This window comes from Mastomys coucha, unplaced genomic scaffold, assembly GCF_008632895.1.
Source record: "Mastomys coucha isolate ucsf_1 unplaced genomic scaffold, UCSF_Mcou_1 pScaffold9, whole genome shotgun sequence".
NCBI classification, from domain to species: domain Eukaryota; kingdom Metazoa; phylum Chordata; class Mammalia; order Rodentia; family Muridae; genus Mastomys; species Mastomys coucha.
Window position 1 is genome coordinate 86,439,649 of NW_022196915.1, and position 12,448 is coordinate 86,452,096.

Here is a 12,448-nt window from a genome sequence, read left to right on the forward strand (position 1 = left end):
ATATGTACTATATAATATCACTACATAATATAGCATGCAATCAAAGACTTTGAGATGGCAACAGAATTAATGCCCATTGAATAAATTGATTAGTGGATGGATAGATAGATGATGATGATGAGGCTGGATAGATGATACATGCATACATATATGTAATGTATACATATATGACTACATACATACATGAGAGAGAGAGAAAGAGACACAGAGAGAGAGATGATAGATATATGTAGATAGACAGACTAACAGATAGATAACTGATAGATTGGTAGGTAGGAATTAAAAACACACAAACAAAAAGCAAGTCTTGTTAGATTTTTGTGTTGACCTTAAATTTATGAAAAATTTAATACCTTTCCAAAGTTCCCCATGCAAAGTGTGTAGAATTTCCTCATAGACATGACATATAAATAATGTATAAACCAATTCTCCAAAAATAGTTACCCAAACTCAGAGTAAATGAAGTCAGATAGAGGGAAAATGACTCTAGGTAAGTTTTTAGATGATCAATATACTGGTTTCTGGTACCAACCTGGACCACATCCCAAATTCTACTCTTAAATAATTCCAATTACCAGCATGTATGAACAATCTACTCCATGGAACTATATTTTAGACCCATCTGATAGCAACTGGGTTAAAACACAAAAATTAGTAGGTAGACAGCTGAGGCAATAGTAAGAAATTGGTGGACTTTTATCAACATTGTTATTCTTCTTTGGTCTTTGGGAGCTATACTGGGAAACAACTGGTTCTATATTCACTCCAAATACTAGTAATAGATAAAGATGAATCTTTGGTCATTTGGAGACAGCATCTCTGTATCCCTATAATGCACGGCTTTACAATTGGGCATAACTGTCAGGAGTCTGTGATCGGTATCATCCTCTTTCTGGGCACATATCATGGTTGACTTTTTTAGTTCTGAAGGATTATTCTTTTATGCTGATAAAGTGTAGGTTCATGTACCTAAACAAAGTATATTTTATTGAAATAATGCTGTATTATCTATCACACATGCAAAGGCATCTCCAGCATATTAACTATAGATCTTTTTTCCCCATTGCTTAATTAGACAGGCCACTGATGTCTTGTCTGCCCAGCAATGGCGAGACAAATTCTCTTCCCTCTGGAGGAGCAATCCATATTTTATGTTTAGAACAACAATGATGGAGATCCAGGTAGAAAAGTGGTGGCTGCTTTGTCTTTAATATGAACCACATCAAAAAGATCCAGTGTGTCTTCATTTAGATACCACTCTTCTCTGCTTAATACCTCTTAGTCACCATACAAGGGTCATCAGTGTCAAACTTGATAAAATCAATTTCTCTAGTCTGCGAAACACTCAAAATGACAGCATTCACATTTGTGAGAGGACCAGTGTTGCAAATGGCCACTGTAGCATAGATCAGCCAGGTAAGGATTCTTTTGTGCCCACAAACTCTTTCTCACTTGGCACAACTTAGACTTAGTGTCCACAGATGTGATATGATTTTTTAAAAAAACGAGTGACACTTCCTGTCATGAGTCACATTGTTGTGATCATAAAAAGAAAATGAGCTATTAAGATATGCTCTGGTGGGGTGTGGGGAAGGCAGTGCCTCAGCAGGCCCATGCTAAGGCATCCCTTCCCACATGATTGTATACTATAGAATAGAGTTTATTCAGGGCATGGGGAGGGAAATTAAGAGAGTAGTAGAGGCAGAGAAAGGCAGAGAAAAGGAGAGAGTAGAGAAGTAGAGGCTGGCCATGGCCACATGGAGAAAGGGGAGAAGGGGGCAAGAAGTAAGAGGCAGAGAGGCAAGAAAGTAAGAGAGGCAAGAGAGAGAGGAGGGGCCAAGCAGCCCCTTTTATAGGGCCAAACCTACTTGGCTGTTGCCAGGTAACTGTGGGGAGAAGCATACATGGCTATTGCCAGGTATCTCTGGGGGTGGAGTCCAGACAGAATACCAACACATATGGCCATAACCTCTGGCTCTCCCAAGGCTGTCATCTAATAAAACCAGCAGAGATAGTTTGATCAGTTCTGACTTAATGAAGTCATTCTCCTGAATGAAGAACTGTATGTGGACCTGCACTTCATCACCTGTCAGAACATTCTGAAATCTTTTTCTTGGAAAAAATGGTGGTGGGAGGACATTCCCCCATCTTGAAGGGACTGGTGAGTGTACCTAAAGCAAACATGCTCGCCAATGTCCCCAGTTCTTTGAGGCTGCTACATACTTCTGTCATTTGCTCTGGGGACTGAACAGCTAAAGAGAAACTCAAACTGACCCTAGATACTGATGGCTCTTCACATTCAAAAGAGAAATACTATAGATTCCTTTTTATTGTTAATGTTTTGGTTAGTTCCTTTTTATGGCTGGCTGTCTTTTTTATTTGGTTTTGATTTTTGAGACAGGATACTATTACTATATAGCCCATACTGGCCTCCAACCTGCAATCTTCTTGCCTTGGTCTCCTGAGTGCTGGGATATACCACCACACCTGCCTCCAATGGATGTTACAATTTTCAAATTTGAAAATATCATTCATTTTATAAAATGTGCATTTGGAAGGAATAAAACCTTATTAAAAGATAGACATTAGTCAGTGATTTACCTCAACAGTTAGATTAACCCAATAGTTGTTCACAGACCTGAAAGTTACAAAGTATGTAAAATATTTTCATATATTTTTATATGTCAATATTTATATGTATTTGTTGTTTTTAATAATAAACTCCAAAATTATTCATCATTATCTATTACTTATACCACCCTGTTCTTAACCTGTAGGTCACAACCCCCACAGTGGCCACATATCAGATATCCTGCATATCAGACATTTACATTATGACTCATAGAAGTAGTAAAATTATAGTTATAAAGCAGTAACAAAAAATTGTATGGTTGAAAGGGTCACTATGATGTGAGAAACTATATTAAATGGTGCAACATTATGAAGATTGAGGACAAGTGAGATTTCTAAGAAAATACTTTCCTCTTTGAATTTTTATTACCATTTAGAGTTTTAAAAAGGGAAGCATCTTTATGAACAAAAATGACTAAATAACAATACAATTACACTTTGTGATAATATACAGTCATTAAAAACTTTTGTATGTTATATAATAATATGAAAAGTCCATAATGCATTTAACTATAAAATGCTTATTGTCTCTATAGTTATATTCTCCATACTTGTTGAGTCCTGCATTCTCAATGATGACAAATAAAGATACAGTCTCTGACTTTGGAAATTATAAATGTGCAATACACAATGCTTTGAAAAAACACTATATAAGTTTAGATTGTACACCATAAAACATAAATTATCAAAGTCATCATTAAAAACAAAATGTCCTCCATAGACCAGAAAAGTGAAATTACTCATGTTAAATTTCTCATAATGGAACTGAAATTTTTAAAAAGTAGACAGAAGACCCAAAAGAGCCATTTTCCTGAAAATTCAAGCTTTCAGTTTGAGTCACCACAGTAAGGAAGTCCTCTACTCACACACATGCACACACACACATACACACACAAACACACACACATACACACATATACACACACACATACACACATACATGCATATATGCATACCTGCAGGCATGTACAGTTATAGATATAGATAGATAGATAGATAGATAGATAGATAGATAGATAGATAGCACAACTACTTCAGATCTCACTGTTTCCAAATGCTTGGCAGAATCTCCTATTCCACTGCATATAATTCAGGTTATATTTAGAATCAAAACCAATTAGATGTATACCTAATTTTCTTATAATTTTGTCTTTTGGTAACACAAAAGAATAGGTGACTACATTGCTTATTCTTTGAAGACAGAACTGTAAAAAACTTTAATTTTCTTCTTTTGCTAAACACTGTTTTGCTAAAACAATGAAGCTTTAATTTATTGAGAGAAAACCAAATTCACATACAATTTTCTACACAAATATTGCATGTTTTGTGCCTGTCATTTGAGAATACTGAAACTGTATATGTTAAATAACCACCTGCCAAGGTAATAAAAGATAACATCTAAAATCCACTGAGATTTAAAACAAGTGATCCATCCCATCACCTACCCCACCCCCCATGCAGTCCCCTGCCTTCACAGCCACTAGACATAGAAAGCTCCATAAGGAAGCCATAGTATACCACAAAGGTTAGCAGTTGCCCTTTATAGAAAATGCCTTTGAGTATGAAAGAAAAATTGTGAGATATTTTATGATCATAACTTAAGCTAAGAGACATTCAATCAGCTGTTTTAATCAATAACTTCATAATGAATACACTCTCACCATTCCATAAACTATTTGTCCATCAGCTGCTGGGACTGCAGGGTAAGCTGATGTCCATTTAACTGTCACATGGATTTTGCTACGACCCTTAAGGAATTTTGTTAACTACACCTTCTCACTTATTGCTGACCTTTTATTATTCCCTTAGTAAAGCCAAGGTGAATTCAAATGATAAAACTAATGTGAACTAAAGATCTAGGATGTTTATTAAAACATAAGGAAGATTGTGTTTGTTGTGTGTCATAACATGGAATATAATGAAGACAAGATTTTTCTCCCTGGTGCTCATTTTGTGTGTTAAATACTTTAATCATTTTGAGCACAAGCATTTGCCTTCATTATTACTGCATGGCAAGAAAGGTCTAAGGTTCTGTTTTGTGTACAATCAATGAGAACAGCAGCCTACATTTAGAAAGTGATTTGTATTCAGGCATTTCCAAAGCTCTTTGCATGCAATTTCAGTTACTCTTGTCTGTTTATTTAGTATAAGCATCTTTTATCTGACAGTTTAAATGAGGTCAGAATTTTATGAACTGCACTGGTTTGCTGTACATTTTAAAACATGTGCTGGTTGTGCATGGTGGGATGAAGGTAGGAACTGAGAAAGTATGCTTATGTTACATACAGTTGAAAGTTGCATTTATATATCTTTGTCCTTTGATGTTACTAGAATATTTATTTCCCTTCAGTAGAGATGATTGTTCAAAGATTGCTTTAGTTATTTACTCTCAAGGAATGGTAGTTTAAACAACCTTTAAGACATATTGGACTCACTTGAATCTTAATTATGTAGTCTTAGGAACGTTATACTTAATCTAGAGCCATTTTCCCCATGCTTAGTATAGGACACCAAGAGCAGCTTCATGGTTGTGATGTGAAATAGAACTAATACATAGAGATTACTTTGCTAAACAGATAGTGGCTGATAGCATAGACTTGCACTAGAAAAAAATGAAAATAATGACAGGCAGAACTTTTGAAAGCTTACCAAATACTCCACCACTGAAAAGCCTACTTATTATGTTGAAACATGGCTCCTCTAAGTTTCTCAGGGTGGCCTTGAATTTATTCTGTAGTTCAAGCAAGTCCTGAATCCATGATCCTTCTTCAACTTCTGTCAACCAACCTGACAGGTCTATACCACTGGGCTGGTTTTACATTACATACATATCTGGTTAAGAAGAGGAATTTTAATGCAGTGACATGGCTGCTCTGGCAAGGGCAGCCATAGACATCAAGGACCTTCTAGGTCTATGTGATCTGGCTGGAATGCAGACATGCCCTTAGTAAATGCCTTTAATTCCAATCAATAACAACTAATTGAAGGACAGACAACATAACAAATCAGAGAGAGATTTGAAAGGATGAGCTGAAGATAAAATATGCCCAATTCACAGGAGAACAGTGAGATAGAGGGGAAGGGAGAACAGTTCTACTAGTACGGTTTTACAGAGAAAATTTGCAGGTGAAGACAGAACTGATCCAGAGCCTGAGAAGATGCCAGATGACTAGAACAGATGGCCAGAGTTAGTTTGAGGCCAAGCAGAGCATTTCAGTTAGAAGCAGAAAGAAGCAAGTTTGAATCAATCAGCTTAAAACCAATCAATCAAATAAAAACCTTGATGATGTACCCTAATGAGCTGCTTCCTACAACAAGGACTCACTGCCTAAACATCGAAACACCTTCTCACCGTGCCACAGGTTCCAAGAACGTCTTTAACACAGAACTGATTGGGATGCATCAAGACTGTCACACTGCTAAAGCAGCAGACCATTCTTACACATTCAGGCTCAATGTGGCTTCCACAATTGTTCAGTATATAAAGAGCAAAATTATCTGACATGTCTTCAAAGAGTGAGCATATGTTGCTCTTAAAATAGGAAAAATATATTAAAAACCAAAATAAGTTATCCTCAGAATAAAGATAAAACCAAAGAATAAGGAAGACTGAAACAAGCACTTTCCATACACAGAATCAAAGATTCATCATCAGAAAAAAAAATGACAACAGGATTGTAACTATCAACTTCACAGAATATTAACAACTGCCAGCCATGTCTGCTGTGTTAGACTTTATACCTGTGTTATCATCACTGACCTGGACCATATCTGTTAGGGATTTTTATTATACTCACACTATAGGCTAGCATTTAAGTAACAGGACAAGACTGGGTGAGTTGAGGTTTAAAACCAGGTCTCATTCCAGAGCTCCTGACTTTTCCATGGGATGTTTTATCTGAGAATTTCTCCAAATCCAAAATTGCAAGCATCTTTGTCAGGCTTTTTTTGCTGTGACAAAACACCATGACCAAACTAACTTGAGGAGAGACAGGTTTATTTGGGTTATACTTGCACATCACCACTATTCATAATAGAAGGAAGTCAGGACAGAAAGTCAAACAGGGCAGAAACCTAAAGGCAAATGCTGATGCAGAGGCTACGGAGGAGTTCAGTTAACTGGTTTACCCCTCATGGCTTGCTCAGCCTGCTGTCTTGTAGAACCCAAGACCGCCAGTCTAGGGATGGCACCACACACTTGGTGGGCCCTCCATTAATAACTAATTAACAAAATTCCCTACTGGTCTGCCTGTTGCCCAATCTTATGGAGGTATTTTCATAATTGAGGTTCTCTCCTCTCCCTCCTGGGTGACTTTAGCTAGTGTTGATATAAAACGATCCAGTACATGAAGCATCTCAACAAACTTGTTCCATCTGTGAGGATGAGGATCCTAACATGTAATTCTGTCAAGAAACAGTTTTTCTCATGCTGTTTGCACCACCTTCATAAATAGCATCCAATGGTTTGGTTCTTATCTTGGTGTTCTATGCACTGCATCACTTATGTTACAGCCTATATTCCCACCCAAACTCTACAAGAAATAATCATTTCTATTGATGGATATGAAGGCTTAGAAAAAATGCAATTTGTAAAAGATCATACAGTTAATGAATGAAGGGTGGAGCTGGCTCTCCTGCCAGTGCTCAGGCCTTAGAGTACCATATTCTGAAATAAATAGTGGAGATTCTGGAGACTTCTACATGTAGGCCTACCTTCTAGAACAGGAAGTGTCAATACCTCTCATGATGCCTAGAACACTTAACAAATAGTCTTGAGTCAGGAACTCAAAGCATTCAAGGTATGCATCAATTCATTTAATTCATTCAATTAAATGTAAGAATTCTGGATAGAGACACTTTTATCCCCATTTTCAGATGAGAAGATTGAAAATTATGTGATACATAAGTGCTTGAAGGAAAGAAGGCATAAGGGTGTTTTTTAGAACATAAAGTCTAGCCTCTTTGAACATTCTCCTTTTGGGAAACAGCTCAGCTGAGAGCAAATATACCCTACAAACTAGGTCCCATGGCTGCAATGTTCCATTGCACATGGACGACGATTGATTTTGAATGATTCCAAGTTTAAAAACTCTTTTGCCTCATTAATCAATTTTCTGTGTCATTTGGTGTCACCAAAATACAATGGCTTTTCTAGGCACATTGGCACAGATGCATCTGGGGTTGTTGAGTTTCTTCATATGGCACAGTGAACAATTCCAAAAATAGTCATCCTGTAAGTCATTTCAAAAAGTCTGCTGGAATGCCATTTATCTATCCATGTATCTATCTATCTATCTATCTATCTATCTATCTATCTATCTATCTATATCTATCTATCTATCTATCTATCATCTATCTATCTATCTATCTATCTATCTATCTATCTATCTATCTATCTATGTTATTAGCTTTGGTAACAGAAGAAGCATTCTAGAAATGAGAGACAAGTACCATGGGCAAAAAGCATGAATAACAGGGAGGTAGAACCCTGTCACAGAGAAGCTTGGATCCTAGTAAGTCAGGAGCACAAGAGACCAGGGAATATCTACAAGACTACCGTTGAGTCCCTTGTACCGGCTTGTCTTGTTACTTACTGAGGTGCAGCTCAGAGTGAGAACTCCTGGGAGACGTGGGAGTACAAGCTGGAGCCCAGTTACACATTTCACAGTTGGACTCAAGCAAAGCTTTGTGCTACTTCCTCTGGGCATATTCATTTAAACTGATGTGCTGTATGGGATGTTTTACGCTCCAGAAGCTAATGTAGAAGTGGATTTTATCTGCCTTTTCCTCCCCTGATTTTTATTCCTGTAGTATCACTTACAATGGTGTGATTTGCAATGATGGTCTCTGCTTTCCCAAACCTTACAACCTCCTATTCTTAACTTTGAACTTTCAGGGCAGTACAGATTCATGCTGCAGCAGCATTCCAAACTCTTGGGACAAGACATGTTTTGGAAATTTAAAATGTTTCCACCTTAAAGGCATAATAGATCGTTGTGTGGGGGCATGGGGCGTGGAAGGTGGGCTGGAAGAGATTACTGAAGATCAATCTTGAATTAAAAAGTTCTCGGACTGGGACAGTCCACGCTTCAGGAGAGATACCCAGACTCCTACAAGCCTGCCCTTTATGTGCTATCCTGGGAGGAAGTGGTTTCTCCTGGGTAACAGGGAGGACAAACACTCCAAAACAGATTCACTGCTTCCTAACATCCTAATATGAAGAAATCAGTCCTCACTTTGACAGCTTCCTCCGCGGCTGATTGGACTCTTTCATATGCCTTGGCGTCCACTTCTGGAACACAGAAGTTATGGGTGGCAGTTGCTCTCGGACAGGTGTCTTCTATGAGTTGTGCCGGCCTCTCCTCTCCTCTAACCCTCCCCTCCCTTTCCTCCCTCTCCTCTTTTTCCTTTTTCCTCCTCCTTTTGCCTTCTCTCTTCTCTCTCCTCTCACTCCCCCTACCCCTCTTTCTCTCTCTCTCCCTGTCTCTGTCTGCCTGTCTCTCTCTTCTCTCTCTCAGAGACTCTCTCTCAGAGACTCCTCTGTCTGTCTCTCTCCTCTCCTCTTCTCTCTCTCTCTCTCTCTCTCCTCTCTCTCTCTCTCTCTCTCTCTCTCTCTCTCTCTCTCTCTCTCTCTCTCTCTCTCTCTCTCTCTCTCTCTCTCTCTCGTGTGTGTGCCCACCCACTGAAGATAGAAGAGGGCATTGACTCCCCTGGAACTGGAGTTACAATTGTGAGCGGCCCAGTGAGTGCCGAGAGAGCATCTCTCTAGCCCTTCTGAAGGAACCTTCTAGTTTCCCGTCTGTGCATGGGATACTTGTGCTCTCCTATGAGTTGCAAGCAGTGCCCTTGCCTGTGAGGAAAATGAACTGCTGCATCCTGGTCAACCCAGACTGTCGCTGGAGAAATAGACCCATTGGCCTAATCTTTGAGTCCAATTATCTGTCCACAGACGAATTAAACGTGAGAAGGACCTTGTCGAGGTCTCTAAGCATCAAGTACTAGCGTGTACTCAAGTACATAACACTTGGTGTCCTTAATCCTTCTGTCCCCCCCACCACCCAGTCTTTTGTGGGACTGGCCTTATCCCATAGCCTTGATTCCATCCTGTGGGTATAGAAGACACAAATACAAGATTCTCAGGGTAAGGCTTTATTAGATACACTGAAGGCTGAATGAGGCCTTGGGTGCCTCTGGTCTCTTCAACTAGGAGAGAGCAGACTCCACAAGGGGTTCCCAGGGTTCAGGGCAGGGGAACAGACCTGGCTTCCGGCCAGCCAGCCCTCCAGGGACTGAGAAGTCCTGGTAGAGAAGGTGGAGTTTGTTCCAGAGGGTCTCCGCTTCTCTGGGATTAAGATGGCGACTTTCGGAGAATATACCCTAGAGACACAGACCTCTTTGAGACCGAAGGCCCGGGCTTTGGGAACGCAGTGGCCTGTCTTGGCTCCTGAAGTAGAGACCTGGAACACTGGCTGGGCTTTGGTGATTGAAGATCTACAGACCGGAGGCTCCTGGCCTGGAAGAGTGTGCCGGTGATTTGAACTGATGCATGGGTTGTGGGTTTTTGACTCTGGGGGGCCTCTTCCTGAGACTCTACTCCCTCCGGATTTTTTGGAGGCAGCAGATACAAAGCCTTGACCTGACCCCGAGGCAGGCGGAGGCCGAAGCCAATGCCTATTCGGAGAGGCCCAGATTCCTGGCCCTGGACACAAGGCAGTAGTTGAGGGAGGGCAAGCAGCGGGGGTATAGTCTTGTACTTGGGGGTGGGACAAGATGGGATGCGGGGCTGGAGACACACTAGACATATGGGGTACTCCACGACTGGGGCCGGGCCGGGTGTGCCGAGCCACAGGCACTGCAGAAACTCTATCTGCAGGTCTCATGCAATTCTGCAGCACCCCACATGGACCACCAGGGCTCGGGTGAGGGACTCTGGGTCCTTGAATTCTGCAGGGTCCACCTTGTTTGGCACATATCCCCCTGCTCCCCGAGAGGACCTGATGCTTCCGGACTGAGGACACCGCCATGTTTGGTTGTTACTCTGAATCCCTCGAGAAGGTAAGCTGAAGCGGGGGAAGTGATCTTGGAGCTTTGAAAGTCCTGCAGGTGGGAAGGGGACTGGCAGGAGTGAGAAGAGGAATTTTGTAACTGGGAAAGAGAGGAGGAACTGGTAAGAGGGGGAGACGGACAGAGCTGAGAGTTGGAGGGAGAGGTGGAGTGTGGAGAGGGAAGTTTTTCACCAAAATAAGTATAGTTTTGGCGAAGGCAAGAAGAGGATCTTGGGAGAGAGGAAGAGTGAGGAGGAACAAAGTCACAAGTCAAGTCTGAAGAGAAGTGAGGCCCAGGAGAGTGGGTTTGTGTCAAAGAAGAGAAGAAACAAGCCTGTGTGGTGCTGGGCAAAGGAAAGTGGGAAGAAGGGAGGGTCGGATGGGAAGAAAGAGATGCTAAGGTGAGTGGGGGGGAGTCCACAAACTGTGAGAGGAGCTGAGGGGGACAACTTGGGGGCACTGCCTTCTGTCGCAGCACCTGGTCCTTGTTTTGAGGCAACATTGCCTTGAATCCAGGAGGGAAGTGGATGGGGTGGACAAGGCCAGTGGATAGAGACCTAACAGTCGGTGTGGAGATCTCTGAGGCCAGCCAGCTGTGGCTGGAGGTCAAGGCTGCCTTCTGTGCACAGTGTGACCACAGCAGCCTCGTTCTGCTGCAGGCATCAGCAGCAGGCTAAGAGGACACGCAGCCTCTTCTAGCTGGCTGTGGCTTGCTCAGTTCAGAGCCTGCATCTAAACTTGGCTCCTCACTTTTCCTTAGCCATTGGCTGGGGGTGTATGGAAACAGAGAACGAGAGCTGTCCCTGGGGAGCTGAGGGGACACCCACAACTATCTGGGTGGAATCAGGAGGAAGACACCGTCTGTAGGGCCTGCGGAGAAAAAGACAGAGGTCAAAATGTTGGGATGATTGGTCCACTTCTGGATTCTGCTTCAGGTGTTCATTTCCAGTGTGAACTCGAGACCCTCGATGTAGGGTCTTTGGCTGTTGTTCAGCAGGTAGAATGTTTGCCTAGCATGCATGAAGTCCTTGGTATGATCCCCAACACCACACAAGCCTGGCATGCTGGCAGGAGCCTGTAGTCCCAGCAGGGATATGAGGAGCTTGAGGCCAGCCTGGGTTCCTCAAAACAACAAAGACTAGCAGCTTGTCACTTTTGAGGTCAGAAAATCTGGCAAGATGCTGTAGAGAAGGTTAGAAAAGTGGAGATTCTGGCTGGAAGAAGGAAGGATTGAGGGGAAATGGGCAGCAGAGAGCAACGAGGGTCAAATGGGGAAAGGAGTGGAGAGCACTGTTCAGTGCTTTACTGACCTGCGTTCCTTCTGCAGTTTCGAAAGACACTTCACCAAATAGGGGACCTGGAAGAGAAAGCAGAGTCAGGAAACAGTCTCTCCACCCTCATTCCTGCCTCCACCCTCTGACCCCTAACCTGATGCTGACCCAGCATTCCAGTCTGATCGGTGCCCTCAGTCCTTCGTCTGGTACACAGAGCTTTTCTGTGGTACAGGGTTTTGTCCTAATCCTGACACACAGATTTTGTAAGCATCCTGGTTTCTTGGCATGCTGGTTCCCCTGGCCTCTTGTCACCCTCAACACCGAAGTCCTTCTCCCTCAGCCTGGCCTTGGCTGAGAAGGATTATCAGAGCCAGTGGCAGCAACAGTAGGGCCAGCTGGTAAAAGGCTCCAAGGGACTGACGCTTTGCCTAAGGGGCGGCGATGCCGCCCCCAATGGGAGCTGAGGGGCTTGTTCCAGAAAGCAGCTCTCTCTCTGGC

At 42.0% G+C, this 12,448-nt stretch overlaps 1 protein-coding gene across 1 annotated transcript; it reads right to left on the reverse strand.

Moving 5' to 3' along the window:
* Positions 1-9,764: 9,764 nt before the first annotated feature.
* On the reverse strand, positions 9,765-12,448 carry LOC116084407 (proline-rich protein 30-like). The gene is given in 4 exon segments (XM_031361395.1): positions 9,765-10,695; positions 10,698-11,546; positions 11,987-12,033; positions 12,116-12,448. Coding segments are annotated over 2 exon segments (1,197 nt in total). The 5' UTR covers positions 11,179-11,546; positions 11,987-12,033; positions 12,116-12,448; the 3' UTR covers positions 9,765-9,979.